General features: G+C 33.2%; 2 protein-coding genes and 1 long non-coding RNA gene across 6 annotated transcripts; 2 read left to right on the forward strand and 1 right to left on the reverse strand.

Annotated features, from left to right (window-relative positions):
• The first annotated feature begins 1,280 nt into the window (after positions 1-1,280).
• Positions 1,281-5,834, forward strand: LOC125054040. The gene is made up of 5 exons (XR_007117656.1): positions 1,281-1,380; positions 2,204-2,407; positions 3,882-3,991; positions 4,676-4,843; positions 5,643-5,834. It is a non-coding gene; the product is annotated as an uncharacterized LOC125054040 (long non-coding RNA).
• A 634-nt stretch (positions 5,835-6,468) lies between these two features.
• LOC125053997 (protein D2-like) lies at positions 6,469-17,428 on the reverse strand. 3 transcript variants are annotated; one of them, XM_047655643.1, is made up of 5 exons: positions 17,302-17,428; positions 15,664-15,760; positions 11,059-11,182; positions 8,779-8,992; positions 6,469-6,864 (listed from the first exon to the last, which is right to left on the reverse strand). In XM_047655643.1, exons 2-5 carry the CDS (start codon positions 15,742-15,744, stop codon positions 6,726-6,728), a joined length of 558 nt encoding a protein of 185 aa, XP_047511599.1. In that variant the 5' UTR covers positions 15,745-15,760; positions 17,302-17,428; the 3' UTR covers positions 6,469-6,725. The 3 variants fall into 3 exon arrangements, with proteins under 3 accessions (XP_047511599.1, XP_047511598.1, XP_047511597.1); XM_047655642.1 differs by having other exon boundaries at positions 15,664-15,785; positions 17,302-17,424; XM_047655641.1 differs by lacking the exon at positions 17,302-17,428 and having other exon boundaries at positions 15,664-15,880.
• A 157-nt stretch (positions 17,429-17,585) lies between these two features.
• LOC125053993 lies at positions 17,586-19,478 on the forward strand. Of its 2 annotated transcripts, XM_047655638.1 has the most exons (3): positions 17,588-17,724; positions 17,788-17,978; positions 18,150-19,478. In XM_047655638.1, the coding sequence occupies exons 2-3, from the start codon at positions 17,803-17,805 to the stop codon at positions 19,417-19,419; spliced, it is 1,446 nt and encodes a 481-aa protein (XP_047511594.1). In that variant the 5' UTR covers positions 17,588-17,724; positions 17,788-17,802; the 3' UTR covers positions 19,420-19,478. The 2 variants fall into 2 exon arrangements, with proteins under 2 accessions (XP_047511593.1, XP_047511594.1); XM_047655637.1 differs by having other exon boundaries at positions 17,586-17,978.
• Positions 19,479-19,608: the final 130 nt, after the last annotated feature.

Raw genomic sequence — 19,608 nt, forward strand, 5'->3', positions numbered from 1 at the left:
AGGAGAAGAAGAAATTTTACTATTTTATTGTTTCTCTCACGATATTTCTGGTTATCGTATACATCATCAAATACATTTTCGATTTATATGATGGAGAGCAACCTATATTAGGTAAAAGTACTAAATTTTTGACTTTATCGTGTAATATACAGATTTACAAATTTGCTCAGTAAATCTTTAAAGGCGTTTTTAAACTGTTTCTTGTTTTTTCAATATGAGACATATAATATTAAAAAACGTTACAGAAAGTTTTCATATATTTGTTTGTTTGAAGAGAACCTTAAAAAGCAACATCTACAAATATTTATACGATGTCTAATATGTCAGCTGCAGAAAGAACTTCAATATATCTAGAAATATTTTCAGAGAATATTAAACTGTTCATGTTGACGTTTTGCATTCGGTATGCGTGTGCTATATCGGGATTTCATTTTGTTCTCGTTGCTCTTCTCATACACACTCTTCTCGCCAGCATGAATGAGGATCTAGAGGAAATTTTTAAAGGTAAGGACTGTACAAGGTAAAATTTTTGCACCAAGGAAAATTTTAAACAACTTTCTTTTCTTTTTGTACAAGATAAATAGGTGGTGGTCACATGTCATATAGCATTATTTGTGTTCATTATTATTATTTTTAAAATAATACGCATGAAGTACTTTGTACGAGCCAAGACTGACTTAGGCTTTCTTAGTTTTTTAAGCGTGATGATTTTCGAAAATATTGGTCCTTCGAGACCGGGAATAACGGGTCTTTCGCATTCAGTTGATCGCGTTTGCGTTTTTCTGAAGATAGGCGCCGTGGAAAAACATCCAACTGCTGGTTTGTTGGGTCATCACGCAAGTATTATACCATCATCCGGACGACCAAACTCGAAGGACCAAAAGATTGAAGAGAGTGCCTGCGTCTAGCTATACTGTCGGAGCGTGACTCGGACGATTTAGGAAATCTTCAAGCTTATAAAACTAAGAAAGCCTGAGTGAGAAAAATGTACATACTTAATGAAAGAAGTATTCTAGATTTAGTATCTCATTATGAAAAGCGACAAAATCATTGTGAATTTGTATTAAAAGTCCCTTCTAGTAGGCGGAAAGACATTTCTGAGTGTTCATTAAGTATTAATCTTTGAGCATTAACATTTCTGAATCTTATCCTTAATTTCCTCGTTTGCCTTTTGTTTTGAGCACAATTAAAAATCAATTTATTCACAGGCCTACGCATGGACGTATCACTCACTTCACCGCAAGTTTAAATAAACAACTCATATTTCAGATAATGTACCACCTTCTAACGTAATTTTGTATAAGAAACCAGTGCTCCTTGGGAACCGTAATATTAGCCCAACTATCGACTGCTTTGGCCTGACACCTGCTGGCACTTTTGGTAAGAAGAGTCTTACTAATGTTTTTTAGAATAGATAGTCAGAGCAAGTATTTTAAATTTATTTATTGTATGTACATAATCATAAAAAAACAGTTTGCAATTGTGTGGTGGAAACTTTGTGTACCAGGACATCGAATAGATTTAAAACTTAGGTGAATACAAAGACCAATGCACCACCGATGCATTATATTGCATTAAAACGGACAACCCCATTAAAACATCGACGCTCCATAGGTAGGCGATACAAGAAACTTGTTTTCCGCGATAATTCTTATTCGACTACAGAATGTGTGTACTGTTTAATATAATTAATTATAACAATCAAATATACAGTATTTAGAATTTTCTAAACCTAATAATAAAAATAATTAAAAATGAATAAAAAGAAAATTTAAACAAATTCAACAAGTTTGGTCTCTGTGGCAGTGTACCTTTAACGCTGGCAGCATTTCCTCGCTGTATTGAGATATTTATTCGTTGATAAAAGCACCAACTCTGGGTACCGGTACTATCTACCAGGCACCAATTTAAATCTTTAATTAGCGCCTGTACATTTGAACCCCACAGCCCAAGAGTCTCTACTCCAAAGGGAACAAAATCGAAGTGGGAGGAAAGACTCTTATATTTGCGCCGTTTATTATTTTCCGTTTATTTATTATAATTCATAATTATTATTGTTCGTTTTATGTAGTGATTTTTTAATTTAGTTGACTATTTTTTCTGGTATTTTTGCCAACTAATACGATTACTATAAATAATAAACCAATCACCCTGTGTAGGTACACACAGAGGCAACACCATTTAAAATTAGTTAATAACACAGGTGCCGCTGAAACCAAAACGGAAAACACAAAGACTGATGGGAGAATTCGGTCCATTTCTCGCACTTATGTTAACTACTGTTGTTTAGCAAGAAAACTGAATGATAGTGAAGACATCGTGTTACTTATCTATGTTTTTAAACTGGGTTTAAATTTAGGTGTAAGTCTGTTTAATGTCTTGCAGTACGGTGACTACATTACTACTGGTAAGTGTACGAGACATTGCAATATTATAACAATAATATGAATTAATCCGCATCTATTGACATTTATTAGAATTTTATTAGCTATGCTAAAAAGCGGCCCCTGCCTGTAAGGCCAACCTATTTTTTAATATTATATCTATACCGTCCTCTTATTATTAAAAACTTAATGTGTATCATTGAACCCTTCAAAAACTACCTGTTTTTTTTTATCACAGACACAAAAGAGTATTTAATTACACAGAATTATTTTTATGAAGTAATCTTGTCTCTGTTTCCTAAAAAATGTGGTAAATCCCTACGAACTATTAGTGTTACATACTAATACAACGCATAATTTATTTACACTATACATGTACGTATAGTGTAGTAATTATAGTGTACTGTAAAAATAATATTTATAAATCAAAATAATCTATTACTAGATCCATGCAACTTCTTCGATTGTGAGGATGATCTGCTTAGCTCTGCGCCTTCAACAAGTTCTCTTGTCAATTTCACACGTGTATATCATTTTTCCAACATATTTCCATAAGTCACTAGCTGACCCGGCAAACGTTGTTTTGCTATGTATATTATTTCTAGGAAACATTTTTTAGTTAAATAAAAATAACTACATACGAGTATCTACTATAGGTATAACAAAAAGTAGAGGTTGATCGTTGATAAAAAAAATTGGGGTGGACACCCCGTATCACTTAGGGGTTTGAAAGATAGATAGTAGCCGATTCTCAGAATTACTGAATATGCATAAAAAATATCATAAGAATCGGTCGAGGCATTTCGGAGGAGTATGGGAACGAACATTGTGACACTAGAATTTTATGCATTAGAAGATAGATTATTTGAACATGTGTGATGTTTGAGAGCATAAATAAATAAAAACAAAAATGTGCGTGTACTAGTGTACACACGTTAGAAGTGAAACTTCTTTATGACCTTATTTTTCGAAATTTATCTATACGCAACTTTACAGAAATTGGTTAAATAAAGTTAAATTAGATAAAGTTTAACAAAAGGCTTTTAATATCACAGACTTGAATACAAATATTACAATTATTTCATTTTACCTTATTACCACTAAGATTATTACAGAATTTCATAAATTGTAATAGAATTTTTAGTATCATTGTTATCGTTATTATACATTTTTGTTATTAATGGTTTAGAATCTCTTTGAATCAACCCTGGTAGGGACAAGAAAAAGACGCGCGTAACGGTCAAATGTGACGCGTAACCGAAACATGTGACGCGTAACCGAAAAATGTGACGCGTAACGAAAATATGTTACACAAAAAAATTTTCCAACCCCGATAAAGAAGTTTCACTTCAAAAAACTAGGTAACCCCTTTAATTAATAATAGGAATGACACTCACTTATAATTATTTTCGTAAGCTACAGGATGCAATTAATCAAAATAATCTACCATTTATTGTACTCTGAATACGGCTTTAAATAACGTAAAATACATCGCAGGTGCCAGCATGGCTCTTGTTGCGTTTACATTGCATAACATTATTGTTGCTGTTACGACGGGAACTCAGCTAATGCTTTTTGTTGAACCATCGTACAGAGCTCAAGTCGAGGTAAGTTCATTTTATATATTTATTTATTAACACTTAATTGACATAATTAAATGAAAAGAAAGGCTGGCTTCCTTACCGCTTTCGAGCGATCCCTTCCAGGCAACCACTTTTAAAAAAATAGCTAAGGTAAGCAAGAAGTGCAAAAAAATAAGACATATAATCAAAACGAAGGGAACAAAACAAAGCAATTAAAATATAAGTAAACAGTGAACAGTACAATATAAAAAGGGCACATGATTCATGATGATTTTAGATTTCATATCAGCTAGTACGAGAGTTGGGGATACAATGTGGTAAGGTAATATCTGTAGTCTGCGCAGTAGATATTTAAAGGAAGAAAGAGGAGCTAAGCGAATAGAGACAGGAAGTGAATTCCATAGACTCACTGCAGAGACCATATATACACACAGTAGACTATATATCACGCTAACAATAAGCATACTTTATAGATATATATAAAAATTACTGTTCCATAGACAACACCAGTTTTTATTATTATTCATATATCACATATATTTTTATAGCAAGTGTATGTATGGTTTTTTTTTGCTACAGAGGCCCGAAACAATGATTGCAGGAAAATCAATTTCGCCTAGAGCTGGTTATGGTTTTATATTAAATTAATTTATAGATAGATGATAAGTTCTCTATTTGCAAATGTCTACTTTTACACCTATTTTCCAGTTAAGAAAGACGACATTACTAGTCAGCAGGGCACTAAACGAAGCTCTGGAAAGGAACGATTTAGATCAGCTAAATGAGCTCCGACATCTTTTGAAAATGCTACATCTCAACCGGCCGGTCTACTCCGCTTTTGGAGTCTTCAATATAGGAAGACCACTCGTCACGGCTGTAAGAATATCGTTTGTTTTCTAGTCCTACAGTCGACATATTAGCTAAAGATTGATACAATATTGGTATTAAGACCTTGTAAAACAAAATTAATGCAGATTTAATCCAGCCATATTAATTCAGCATCATCTACCGCCTTTATCATGGAGTGTTCGGATAATACCTGCTACTAAGTCATCATCGGACGTCTAAGCAGAATACAAAATACCATCCGTATCACCTTGACGTCCGTCGTTCCACAACTGAGCGTTTTTCAAGCCAATTTCTGCCGCGCACGATCTCGATGTGGAACCAGCTGCCCATTGAAATATTTCCGAACCAATTCGACTTAGGGTGCTTCAAGAAAAGAGCGTACCAATTCTTTAAAGGCCGACAACGCACTTGCAAGCCTTCTGGCAATGTGAGTGTCCATGGGCGGCAGTATCACTTAAAATCAGGTGAGCCTGAAACCTTTGCCTCCTATTACACAAAGAAACTCACATGCTAACAACTGTTTACTGCTAATGAACTCTGTGTGTGATAAGCTAAAATATATAATAGTAAAATTTACTATACTTTATATTTTTAAAACTCGAAGAATAAAAAACCTTACTGCTTCGCTTGCATACAAGTTCTGATCATGATTTGATATAAAATATAAGTTTATAAAACATCTTTAAAGTTTAGTCATTTTATAAAATTTACGAAAATTACAAGTTTATTACAAAGGAATGAACAGAAAGCTCACACAATAAAGATTTCGATGAGCTTAATTGTTATTGCAATGGCATTCGATAATAAACAATGTTTTTGTTAACAGGTACTGAGTGGTACAGCTACTATATTGGTTATGTTACAGTAACATGTCTAGTTACTTTCCGCTTTTTTAGCATTATAATAGACGTGATATTGAAATAAGTTTTATGCACAAATACGCCACAGCTAAAATATTTGAACCGCACCTCTCGACATTGAACAATGACAAATGCACGTGAATAAATAAATAAAATTATTGTCGTGTCTGATTTAACAACACCTTGTTATCGTATGAGTAATAAACTCAGAAGTTTAAGAAATTTGTAGATTAAACTAATTTCTATAATTTACTAAAAGCTTAATAGCTGATTCAATAAACGTAAATCAAATTGTGCGTCCCAACCCGTGTGTTTCCCGAGATCATGTGTTTTTTTTAATAACGCACATACGTAGAAAACATCGTGAAAAACGATGGCTTTGGAGATATAACGCAAAGTATTATTTACGTTTATCAAATCGCATAGTTACCCTTTGACCTGAAAGAGAGCGCAAAGAAAGCGGATCTATATGACTGAAGAAAATTTTCCAACGACGTGTTTAATAGGCGAAATAATATTATAAGCTACAGGACTTAATCGCTTATCGCGGTCTTAGTAACCAAGTTAGTATTAGCAAATACTTGGCCTTTTGCTGATTTATATTTAAAAATTAAATTATCTGTGATAAAAAATAGTTGGCGGATACAAGGCTTTTCGACACCCATATATAACCTACAAATGAGATCATTAACTGATCCAAATGAGACATTAAACGTTCAAGTTCAACAAATTTAGAAATATTTCTTTGCTTTCTTTACTAATCACCGATTACACTACAAAAAAACAAACATATAGCTTAATACATCTTTAATGGATTTCTTAAATCTAACCGCCAATTTTATCAGCGGATACAAGGCTTTTAGACACAAATGCACTTATAACCCGGTTTCACGACATTAAAAGTACAAGTTCAGCAAATAATATAGAAAATATATTCCGATTCACGCATTACATATGAATAGCAATAATTTTCAGTAAATTTTATTGTTTTCGTACTTAAAAAAAATGTCGTAAAATGTGTTGATTATTTAACACCGGGTTTTAAATATTTAGGCACCGAGCTGCTTGTAGAGCTCAGGAACGTAATCGTCGTATTGGGCTTCGTAGAAGTTACCCGCAATGGGATCACCCAATTTGTATTTCTCCGCAAACTTGGCGATAGAGAACATTCCACGTTTGTCACTGGATCTGAAATTCAAACCAGAAATTTAATAACCTTATATTATACTAGCAGACCGGCCAAGCGTTGCTGTGGCTAAGGTTTTTGTTATATTACATAGTAGTAAACTATTCAAGGGAAACGGTAGGAGAACACCAGTCATGGGGACCACCATGCTTTTTTGGTGGTAATGCCATTAAATTGTAGCTTATGTGGAACGTTGGTCATTTCAACACAGCGCCATCTGTTAGAATTGTGACTACCAAATAATAAACAAATATTTTGCAATAAAATAATATTGCAGGTATAAAGTGAGATGTAAGCTTATCTTTTACGTTGGATCATACTACACACGGTGTGCAAATTTGATTGATATCGGATCGGTAGTTTAGGAGTCCATAGCGGACAAACAACGTGACACGTAATTTATATATATTAAGATTATACTTGTGAATTAATTTACTTAAGAAAATAAATATTTTTGAAGTTATACTTCTTTTGGCGCGTTAAGGAAATATGATGAGAATATTTTTTTTTTATATACAACTATTGAATGTTTCTACAATAATATTTGTATCATACTGAACTACTGAACCAATGGACCTAAATTAAATAGTAAATATAAATATCAATATGTATAAGTGCATGCTAAAATAAAAAAAATCCATTTCTTTAATTATGTAGAAATATTTTTTTTGTGATATTTAAATAAACTATATTTAACAAGATAATGCGGTATAATAAAACTTTCAATGTATGAAATACCTTTTTTCTATTGTTAGTGTCGTTTTTTATTTTGTTACGCCAAAAAAGTATAACTTCTAACGCGTTTACATAAGTACGCACACGTTTTTTTTTACATCGAAGAGTTGTTTCAACTGATTATCCCCTATTATCCCACCACACGATATACATCAATTTCTACCAGCAGAGATTTTCATTATATTGATTATAGTTCAGAGTTGCTTCGTGCGTTCAAATCCCAGCTGTGCAAAGGATATTTCTTTCTACGTGTGAAGGCAAACAATCTTGAGAAAACCTTGCCTTAATAAGTAAATCGATTTGTCAGGCACTTATATTATTATTTGAGTATAGCTATTTACAATGATATATATAAAAATGATAAAATTGCAAATATAGTTATAAAATACTAGCTGGTCCGTCAAACGTTTAGCCATGTATATTATTTCTAAGAAACATTTTTTTTAGTTCAATATAAAGAACTATCTACTATTATAAAAAAAAAAACAGGAGTTGATCGTAGAGGGGTGACAATAATTAAGTACATACAACATGTATTTTTGTATCATAAAAAATAAAAACAAAAAGTTTTGTCTAAAAAATAAAACTAAAAATTTAGGGGTGTGACCACCCTTAACATTTAGGGGGATGAAATATAGATGTCCGATTCTCAGACTTACTGAATATTCATATAAAAATTTATAATAATCGGTCGCGCGGTTTCGGAGGAGTATGGGAACGAACATATTGGACACGAGAATTTTATATACATATATAGAGATTAAAACTAGTGCTACAAAAATGAACACGTTTAAAATACGGCTTTGCTTTCAAATGCAAAATAAAATAAGAGAAATTAAAAAAACGTCCATCAAGTGTCAGTTGTCATCTGTCAACAAAAACCGCGTCGTGATTTATACCGCGTGTAATTTTTTAATCGCAACAAATTTCACATTATCAGTAAGGCATAAATTACTAAATAAGATATTGTTGATTGATTTCATTTTAGCATTTTTTTGTGTCTTTATGACTTATCATTTGAAGAAGAACTTAGCATGTCCAAACCTATTTAAATGCCAATTTTTCAAGGAAAGAGTCTACCACTAAAATGCCGAAGCACTCGCAAGAATTGTGGCAGTATGATGTGCTCATGTGAGCTGTTTGCTGTGTTCTTCCTAAAAACTTAGTAAAACCAAACTTACGTGTTAGGTAGTCTTGGCTCATCAAATGTCAACTTAGATGGTTGCTTGTACACCAAAAACACGTATCGGTGGAGACCAGTGCCCTCTGGAGGCCCAGACCCGACGTAGGCGGACAATGTCTCACCCGAGGCGATGTTTTGCCCGGGAATGTTTCCAACCAACCAGTGATGCCATTCACGGAATTTTGGCTCTTTGCGGGAAGGTGCATCTGGGTCTAATAGAATAAAACTTTAACGATCAGTTTATTACAAAAATTATTTCATTAATTTACTTTAAAGCTACTAATAATATTTTTTTTTTAAAGACAATTCACACCAATTGACCTAGTCCCATGCTAAGCTGGTGAAGCTTGTGTTATGGGTACTAAGCAACGGATATACATACATATTATAGATAGATATACATATAAATACATATTTAAACACCCAAGACCTAAGAACAACACCAAATGCTCATCACATCGATGTTCGCCTCAGCCGGGGATCGAACCCGGGACCCATGGATTCGCAGTCAGGGGTACTAACCACTAGACCAATGAGTCGTCAGACAATATTTTTTTTATATACAATATACAAAGGGGCAATCGGGCAGGAGGCTCATCTGATGTTAAGTGATGGACACTCCGGAGAGTCCTTTTATAAATTACGCTCTTTTTTAGAAGGACCCTTAGTCGAAATACGAGGGGAGGTCCAAAAGTTCGTGGAATGAAAGGGTTTTAGTAAAAATGAAACAGTAAATTTATTTTTCCTTTTCAATATAATCACCCTTAAGCTGAATACATTTATTAGATCTATGAATTAATTTTTCTAAACCATCGTAAATATATTTTTTATCTTTTCCCTCAAAATGAGCCAAAATTGCCTCCTTTACCTCATTGTCGTCGGAAAATTTCCTTCCCCTTAAGTATTTTTTTAAATTGGGAAACAAATAAAAATCACTTGGGGCCAGATCTGGACTATAGGGTGGGTGGACTAGTGATTCGAAGCCATGCGTGTGTAGAGCAGCCATTGCAACTTTGCTCTTGTGAACCGGCGCGTTGTCTTGCAAGAGCAACACAGCCTTGGTCAATTTTCCCCGACGTTTTTCTTTGATGGCATCCTTTAATTTTTCTAGTATTGTTGCGTAGTATTCTCCGTTTATGGTCCTGCCCTTTTCTTTATAATCAATCAGTATTATCCCCTCACAATCCCAAAAAACAGTAGCCATCAACTTTCCAGCCGACTCCGACACATTGAATTTCTTTGGCGGTGGTGTCCCCTTTTTATGCCATTGCATGGACTCTTGTTTGGACTCAGGCTCGAAGTGATGAACCCATGTTTCATCGCCGGTAACAATTTGCTCCAAAATCGATCCAGGATCGTCGCTACACAACTCCAAAAAATGTTTTGACGCTTCGACGCGCTGCTGTTTTTGAAGCGGCGTGAGCATTCTCGGTACCCATCTTGCACTGACTTTTGTCATACCCAGGTGGTCATGTAGGATTCGCAAAATTGTGGTATCTGATACTCCAACTAATGCAGATAACTGTTTTTTCTTCAAACGGGTGTCCTCCAGTACAATATTTTCCACTTTTTCGACGATGTCTGATGTGGTGGCCTCAACTGGCCTTCCTGAGCGGGGGTCGTCTTCAATCGACTCCCGACTATGTTTAAAAAGACCATGCCATTTGTAAATCATTGATTTACTAGGGCACTGTTCCCCGTAAACAGTTTCCATTTCATTCAAAATGGTCTGAGCGTTCTTTCCTTGCTTGGTAAGGAATTTAATGACAGCACGGTGTTCAATTTTCTCCATAGTTTCAGTTTTCTTCCGGATTGACGTGTTTAGCAGGCGAGTTTTCGTAAACGAATGACGCAATAGGGCTGAAACTCCATTTATATACCTACTAATTATGAGTCCCCAATTAGTATGACACTAAGCGAGCGCCCCTATCCCCACTCCATCCCCTCCATTCCACGAACTTTTGGACCTCCCCTCGTATTGTAACTAATACAATAATAACCATAGCTATGTACTTATGATTGTGTGCTTTAAGAAATCATTAATATTTTATAAATTATTCATAATTTTGAAATTTGGTCCTGTCAACTGTTTGCCTAAAATACCTACAGAATTTGTAAAATTAGATTTCAAAAGAGAGAGAGATCAAGTTGTATATTTCGCTTGCCGGGCTATTTATATTAATTTTTACAGTAAAAAGCCAGCTCCAAAAAAATTAATGAAGTTTTGGATGAGCCTTCAAAATGCACAGCACCACAAAGCTGTAAGTAATAAACATACCGGTCATAGCCAAGGTGTAGAAGCTATCAGGGCTGGCATCATAGCTGACACTTGGCACATCCTTCACCTGTCTTGGCGTCAGCTCGTTGCCTTCTTTCACCTCCACACCACTCTGATACTTAACCTGGAACCAATTAATCTCTTGGTAAATTTAAATTATGGTTTGGTGTGTCTTAAGTTCCTCTGATATGGTTATTTACTGCAATATAACAACTATATTTATTAGTTATTTTATTCCCTGGTTAATTTTAACTAAGAACCACAAGTACTGTGTGATTCGCCAACACGAAGACACGTTACACGTCATTTCCTTTGTCCAATCACAATTAAAGTTTTGACTTTCGTTCTCACCACCGTGACCACAGACGCGGCCAACTAAATCACTACTGGAACTATAGTTATTTTTATAAAAACGGGGGCGTACCGGCAGAAGGCACACCTGATGTTAAGTGATAACGCCGCCAAATAGAATCTCAATGCCAGAACGCCCGCGAGTGCGTCGTCGGTCTTTTAAGAATTGGTACGCTCTTTTCTTGACGGACCCACATCGTTTTATGTGTAAACCAGTTTAAAATCGTTGACTTTGGTTTTTGAGTTTGCAATCAACAATAAGCGTCTGTTATTAAGCGATTTTAATAACTTTTTTTTTCAATTTCTACAAATACACAATTTTTTTATAATTGATATTAATAAGTTTTATTGATACAATATTTGCAACCGTCATATTAATACATATTGATACCTTTTTATTATTTTCTATTTGCAATTTCTCTCGGATCACGAATGCACAAAAAACTTTCGAGTTATGTAATACTAGCCGTTTCGCGCCCGCTTTGCTGGACGAATTAAAATAAATTTTATGTTTCATTATTTTATTTTTTTCATATTTTTATTATTCTTCTTTTTAACTTCCCGCTAAGAAAATTGAAATATTTCGAAAATCGAGTTTTTAACAGATGTTGACGTTTAGAGGTTCTAGAAAGCCTCCCCGAATGTTTCCGCGGTGAAGTCCGTATGGATAAATTTTCATAAAAGTAAAACAGCAATAAAAAAATGAAGGAACGTTAGAATTTAATAAATAAATAGCCATAAACCATCTAGGAAAAATTTCGCATCGAATGGTGGTAGTTTCATGTCGATACGATTTAGGCGTGATTGAGCCTCAAACGAAGACCATTTTCATTATATTATGTAATATAACGTAACAAATTCGCGTATATATCCGTCACATGTAAAAATTATTTTAGTGGTATTAAGTTTTTAAACGTTTTATTGTCCCCGAACAACTATTTCTGTTCTATGAGGTAGCAATGGATATGGCCTTAAGACACAGAATGGCATTATTGTATTATAAAGTTAAGACTGCGTAAATTGAGTAATAGGAATGTCCTTTCAATTCGATTAAAACCTGTTGATACTGGATAAAAAAAACCTACAAGCGTCTTTTAACGAATATATTTTGTCGTGTCAGTTTTTTTTAATTTAGAATTTCGATATCTCGATGTTATCTGTTCTATAAATGTACAGCTTGTATATCCATAGGTAGCTGGTTAAAATCCGGTTCGAAGGACCAAAATGTACGACTCCTGGGTCATCGGGGTGCTTTAAATAATCGAGGATTTAAGTTTTATTATTTACGTATAATAATATAAGCAAAATACTGAAGCACGAGTGACCAAAATGTACAGCCTTGACTCGTACAGATAACGCTCAACCGTCTTTGGTTTACGTTAGTACTACAAAAACATGTATTTCGTTAACCTTTGTTTATAGCGGAAATGCACTTGAAACGTAGACTTCAAAAGTATTGAATTCAAGTTTCTATAGGTCAAAGAGGTTTTATTTAAATTTCCGAATGCCTACGCCTAGTTATTACACTATGCTAATGATAATGTGTTCCCATTACCATCACAATATTAGACGAAACTACTCTTTACCAATAATTATTTCTAATTTATTCGTTCGTAAAAAAATATGATTTCAAATAATCAATCTTTCGCCAAGCCGGAGTTCACATTCGTTTCGGTACCCTTAGCTTACAATCGAGAGGAAGCGACCTGCTTTATATTATTTAAAAATTATAGTACATATATCCTCCTCTCTCCACTTCCTATTGAATAAAAATGTCCATAAATAAATGTTTAGGACTGTACCCTACGTATTTTTTTTTCAGGTACCCTAGAACTTTGAAACAGTACCCCATCCTGGGATAGGCATTGAGCGCGTCCACGGGCGGCAGTATCACATAACATCTATCACACTAAGACCTGGCCTTGCTTTGTTTAATAGACCCACGCTGATACATGACAGGAAACGATTATTTTATAATATTTATATAACGATATGCATTTATGGTAAATTTTCGAGTTAATAGCAAAAACATGAATCGGATATCCGTGATAAATAACAACAATTGTAATTATTATATCATTTTTGACATTTTTATTTTAATATATGCTGTCTCAACTACAGGTACAGTACTTTGATAAATATTTGCTGTTTATGTATTTTCTACCTATTTCCGCGGTTAAAGGAACATATCAGATCTCATAAAATTTATTTACTAAAAAAACCTGTCCTAACAGGTGACCCTAAATTAACAATAATGCACAACAAGTGAATAATATTTACAGACGAAACAAAAAACAAACATAAGAGATTAATTCGGAAGAACAAAATTACATAAAAATACACTAAAAAAACTACTACAGACACTAACAAATAATAGTACTTTTGTCAATAAGTAATATTAATAATTTGTTGATAAAATAGAAGATGATGAAACAAGTCAAGTCGTTGCGGTACACGATTTTTAAGGAATTTCCTAATTTCTTTAAAAGAAGCTAGCTTTTGAAAAAATATATACAAAGTGTATCTGAATCTCACCCCTACTGACTGAAGTTGTACTTCTCACTTGAAAGTGTATGTTTTGTAAACATGATCGGAAAATGAAACCCATTTCCAGCTTGTTTTTCTGTTTAAGCTGTGGTACTCTGTAAATGCCAATAGCGATACACGATGTTTACGTATACAATTTCGATATGGTTCTGTCAATATGGAATGAAATTGAGAGAGCTGCCCAAGACTTAACGCTAGTTTTTTACGCTGGATGCCCTCTGCCCCATCTGGGGCACCCACACATAAACTCAAGTCAAATCCGTCACTATGACAATTGTAATTGAACTTAATATCTGAAATGCCTTTAAACATTTAAAAATAACGTTTAGACGTAAATATAACACGAAATAATTGAAGTAATTTTGATTTGCAGATAACTCTCGTTTGACCTTGACGATGATGAAGCTAATTATATTTTATTACAAATAACAGATTGGCGGGTTTATAAACTTAGTTATTACAAATTAAAAATGATTTCTCAACCAACGCTGAAACAGAAAATATTCTTACCGTGCAACAATAGTTAAATTATAAGTACCGGCTACCATGTCAAAAGGAGGAGACTAGCCCACGACACAGGAAATCCCAGAGCTAGTGTACTTGTTTTTACCTAAATATCCTTTTTATTGTGAATAATAAAGGTTTTTCTCTTCATATAAAAACTATTTCACTACTAACACTTTTCTCTGCCAATCATTCCGATATCCCACAAAACTATGATCGCACATAATTCATGATTCAAATTGAACAATTTTGAATATAGAATATCTTATTAAAAGATTATTTGAGACCATCGTTCTTTAAATGAAAATATGTGCGTTACGTAAGGACTGATAATTCATATGTATTTTTAGATTTGTAAACAGCCTTTGTCAGTTTAAGATATTGATTTGGAAAGTTGATAATGTAACATAGGTAAAACACCTCGAGGCTTATAAACATTTTTAGAAAGTTGACGTTAGGTGGCAGTAAGGCGAATTTGTTGAATATTATTTAGTTCATTTTACGACATTGTATTTTTTTTTTATATAACAGAGTGCAAACGGGCAGGAGCCTTACCTGTTGATACCGTATACCGCCGGCCATGGACGATCGTAAGTGCGTTGCTGGCCTTTTAAGAATTGGTACGCTCTTGTCGAATTGGTTCGAAAATACAGTGAGCAACTGGTTCCACAAAGAGGAGGTGCGCGGCAAAAACTGCCTCAGAATTGCGTATATGCTATATGTACATCGATTTTAATTTGGAAAATCGGAAACCAATTTCAAAAATATACAAATAATACATTAACATGATTATGATAAAGTAAATAGCATAAATAAATTTTAAAATCTACGAGCCACAAAGTTTTTGAAACCTATCAATCGAATTTGACTCTCCGTTTATTATAAAAACAATCCATAGCATTTTTGATCTTTGATGATTTAGGCGAATTAGGGACAAATCAGAAATAACTTACTAAAAATTATAACAAAACTAGTGGACCCGACAGACGTTGTCCTGCATGATATTTCAAGCGATTAGTAAAGCAAAGTATGAAAGTACCGACTGCAGCGCCATCTGGCGGGCTGATTTGTGAATCTAAACCATTCCCAGATCCCCTTGAACACACACAAAAAATTTCATCAAAATCGGTCCAGTCGTTTGAGAGAAGTTCAGTGACATACACACTCACAGAAGAATTATATATAGTATAGATAAATACTCACAGTAACCAAAGCATTTGGCGCCTTCGGGATGACGTCAGGCACCACACCGTTGGCCTCAAAGTTCTTAGCAACCGTGGACATGGCTCTCGCAAACACCCTAAAATTGACCATAGTGCCGTCTGCTATTAACAAAAGAATCGCCAGTTTGAATACACGAGCCATCGTACACGACATGCACAGGTGACCGGAGATCGCGAAATGTGAAACAAAGTTGTATAACCAGTTTAACTACAGGTTATATACGGTTGGCAGAAAAGGAAATGGTCATTATTTCTATAGAATTTCGGAGTTTTTTTTGCATAATCTGGTGAATCTGATTGATTTTTTCCTCAATTAGATGCTGGTCTTATCATTATTATCCCTTTATTTTTAACGAGCTGTGCCTGTGGTTTCATCCGCGATTATTCGATCTGAGTTGTATAATATACCCGATCGCTGATAATTAAAAATAGTTAAGTATTCTTTATAGATTAATTACAGTGATACAAATTTGTTTTTGAGTGTAGATTAATAACTTACAGTTGTCTTAGCCTGAATATTTAGTGTGTACTAAGACTAAGTCTAGATTAGACTAAACTTAGTAATGTGCATATAAACAATCTCACAAAATTTTTATTCATCTCACTCTAGCTATAAGACTTTTTATCTAAACAATATAGAAAATTAAGTATTCATTTGTAATTAGACCTACAACTAATTGAGGACAGCATTCAACAAATTAGAACACTAGTTAATAATTATCAAAGTAATTTGGTAAACATTTATATTTAAAGTAATATAGGTTTACCATCGATCCGAATAAAGTTTAAAAAAAAACTAATTAGCTACCATAAAACTGACACATGCTTCTGCCTTAAAATTTAATTTAAATTACTTTTGAGATCAATTCAATGGCAACTTTGAGTACAGAATTACATTAATTATCTTATTACCTTTTAGGACATAACCTTAACCTAAAATCAATATATTCAATACAATAAAATTTATTGTATTGAATATTTATTATGAATATTTAATGCACTATTTTAAGTAAAAAAAACAATTTAAATATAGAAATGTTTTTGTTGTATTAACTTGATTGTACAAAATACACATAGTTTTATTTATTTATTATACATATGGAAGGTCAATTTACATTTACAAAATTTAGCTTATAGGCAGGTGGGTCGTGCACATTCTGTGCCAATAAATAAATTAGCTCTTAGTGATAAGTGATAACTATAACACAACATTATAAATACACTGAGAAAAATCTGTATAAAACTGATGTGTAATTGATATAAACTATTGTATTAAATATATCACATTTCTATTGCATATAATAATATTACGGTAGATTATCTTTCATATCCATTAAACTTAACCTTTTAACGCGATACCGGTATGCGGTTGATGAATATTTTTAGCTCATAAATCTAAAGCTCTAATCAATGCGAGATGTATATGTAATTAGCATTACGTAATTGTAATGTAATTTTTTAACCTTCCACCTATTCTGCCAACTCTTATCGCAATGTTATTAGTTAACAATTTCTAGAATCTTGATACACAACTGGAAATGATAATAAGATCTAGATTGATATTACACTACTCTGGTTTAGGCAGCGGGAAGAATTAAAGTATCATAAAATACCTTACCTCTTATCACAGTCGTATATGTACAAAAATAAAGCAAATTACAACTAACACTGCGGTGCTTTAAAATATTTAAAAAATTCTGTTGTAGGCTGTAGCTAATAATATATAAATTGACGAATGACGACTATTTCTTAAATATTAAATGTCAACAGTCAAATGTCACCTCCAAATGTGGAAAAAAATGGAATGTCAACTTCACGTCTACTCCATAAATATATGTCACTCGTCTCGGTGCCCTGTGGTCGACTCAAGTTCTCTTTAGTCTGTATTATTCAATAGTCATAAGTCAATACATATACATAATCTGATCTATTCTCTACTTCAGTCTTCAATATTTGATATAATTAATAATTATGTTTTAAATTATCACTTTCGGAGTGTTGTGTATTCATATTGGGCTTTGGCAAATTTTATTAAAATTATGTTACTGTCAGATTAAAGTATAATGTTGTGCGCTACAAATTAACAATTTTTTAATTAATTTATGTCGGATTTTTAAGTATGTCACCGCGTAAACAACCGAGTAGTTTATTCAAATTATGTGTAAGAACCTCCCTAAATTTAATTAATGAATGTTGTTTTATAATCGAAAAAAATTATGCTGATATAGAATGTAGAGAATCCGAAAAGCACATTATTTTACTGAAGGAATATCTAGTGTCATTGCTTCCTACAAGGTTTGTATTTTATTTACAATTTATAACAAATACAAAGTATACCTGTTCATTCTGTTACACAAAATTTACTTCCATTATGTTATAATGTTTTGTCACTATATATTATTTGAATTATGTGGTTTTATACTTTGTAAACAAAATAAAAAACTTTACCTTTCTGTTTTGTTTCAGATTGTTCGATATACTATGTTTGGAAAGAGGATGTTATCGATATCGCGGTGACCCTAGAATACAACTCAATGTTCTTATTCATCCTAGTATGTCAATCTTCCGCAAAAGTGATCTTGACAATGGTATTCCCCAAACTTTCTGGGTTCAAGTTATGCCACGGTTTACACATTTGGTTGTCCTTGATTTAAAATTCATCTGTACAGATGAAATCCTAGAATTGATTGGCTCAAAATGTCTTCTACTTGAAGAGCTAAACATAGTTTCCCGAGTAGATATTTGTAAATCTCTAATAAATGCATCTGTCCTCATTAGGAATGTGTCAGATTCTGGATTGGCTTATATATCAAATCTTAAAAATTTGCGCATATTAGCAATGGATCCTCCTCGTAATGAAAGAGCTAGTCGAGTAGGTAGATGTGTCTCCCAAGCTGGTATTATTATGCTTATCAGTGAACTTCCCTATCTTGAGGAATTGAGAATAGAATCATGTGATATAGGTTCAACATTAATAAATACAGATGTCAGCATTGGACCACTCAGCTTAAGGAAAATCAACTGTCATTTTGCATCAGCTGAGGGTATGCGGAAACTTGTAAAAATTTGTCCACATTTAAAAGAATTGTCCATTACACATTTGTCTGCAAACAACAAGGATGCAATACTGGAAGAAATAGCATTAAGTGACTTAAGGTTAAGTAAGTTAGACATGTCATTTTTTTCTCACAGTGATTCATTGCATCGCCTTTTGGAGGTAAAAGGAAGTTATCTAACACATTTTTCTCTATGGGAGATTGATCACTCATTAAGTTTAGATGAAGTCATTAACTTAGGTACGAGTTGTCCAAATCTCACATCTCTATGTCTAATAACTCAGTCCAACTACCTTTCAATTCCAAGATTTTTCCGCCAACCAAAAAATATATTTCGTCAACTTGAAGTATTGACATTGGGAAATGAACGCTTTAGTATTGAAGATATTTTAGTTTTTTTTCTAGAATGTACACTGTGCTTACGGAAGTTAACTTTAAAATTTCAAACAAAATTATCAATTGATAATACACTTATATATATCTTACAAAAGGGATATTTTAAACATTTACGTAGTTTATGGTTGGATTGTACATTGGAAGTATCAAAGGATGTGGTAAAACAAGTTATACAGGGTTGTGAGATGTTGCAACTATTCACTGTAGACTTTACAGAGGACATGAGTGATGTACACAAATACATAGCCGATAATAACCTAGACTTAAAACTGGGTGGCTATTAATATATTATAATTTAGGTTAAAATTATATTTTATCTTTAGAATAAAGTTTTTTATTTTAATGACATTTTATTACATTACTAATAAAGAGTTTGAATACAGAAAAAGAGGGTGATGTGTGTAATATTTATTTACATTTGTCTAAATTATTAAAACAACTCTGATTTTTGCATCAGTTTAAAATCAAACATG

The sequence above is a fragment of the Pieris napi genome, chromosome 11, assembly GCF_905475465.1.
Source record: "Pieris napi chromosome 11, ilPieNapi1.2, whole genome shotgun sequence".
In the NCBI taxonomy this organism is placed as follows: Eukaryota; Metazoa; Arthropoda; class Insecta; order Lepidoptera; family Pieridae; genus Pieris; species Pieris napi.

Bases quoted from the DNA above. Each gene is read 5' to 3' on its own strand.
- LOC125053997 (XM_047655641.1), bottom strand. From the start codon at position 15,837: ATGTCGTGTACGATGGCTCGTGTATTCAAACTGGCGATTCTTTTGTTA. The intron at 11,183-15,663 runs GTGAGTATTTAT...AATTGGTTCCAG, and splicing joins CGCCAAATGCTTTGGTTACT to GTTAAGTATCAGAGTGGTGT. The intron at 8,993-11,058 runs GTATGTTTATTA...TTATTCTATTAG, and splicing joins CTACACCTTGGCTATGACCG to ACCCAGATGCACCTTCCCGC.
- LOC125053993 (XM_047655637.1), top strand. From the start codon at position 17,803: ATGTCACCGCGTAAACAACCGAGTAGTTTATTCAAATTATGTGTAAGA. The intron at 17,979-18,149 runs GTTTGTATTTTA...GTTTTGTTTCAG, and splicing joins GTGTCATTGCTTCCTACAAG to ATTGTTCGATATACTATGTT.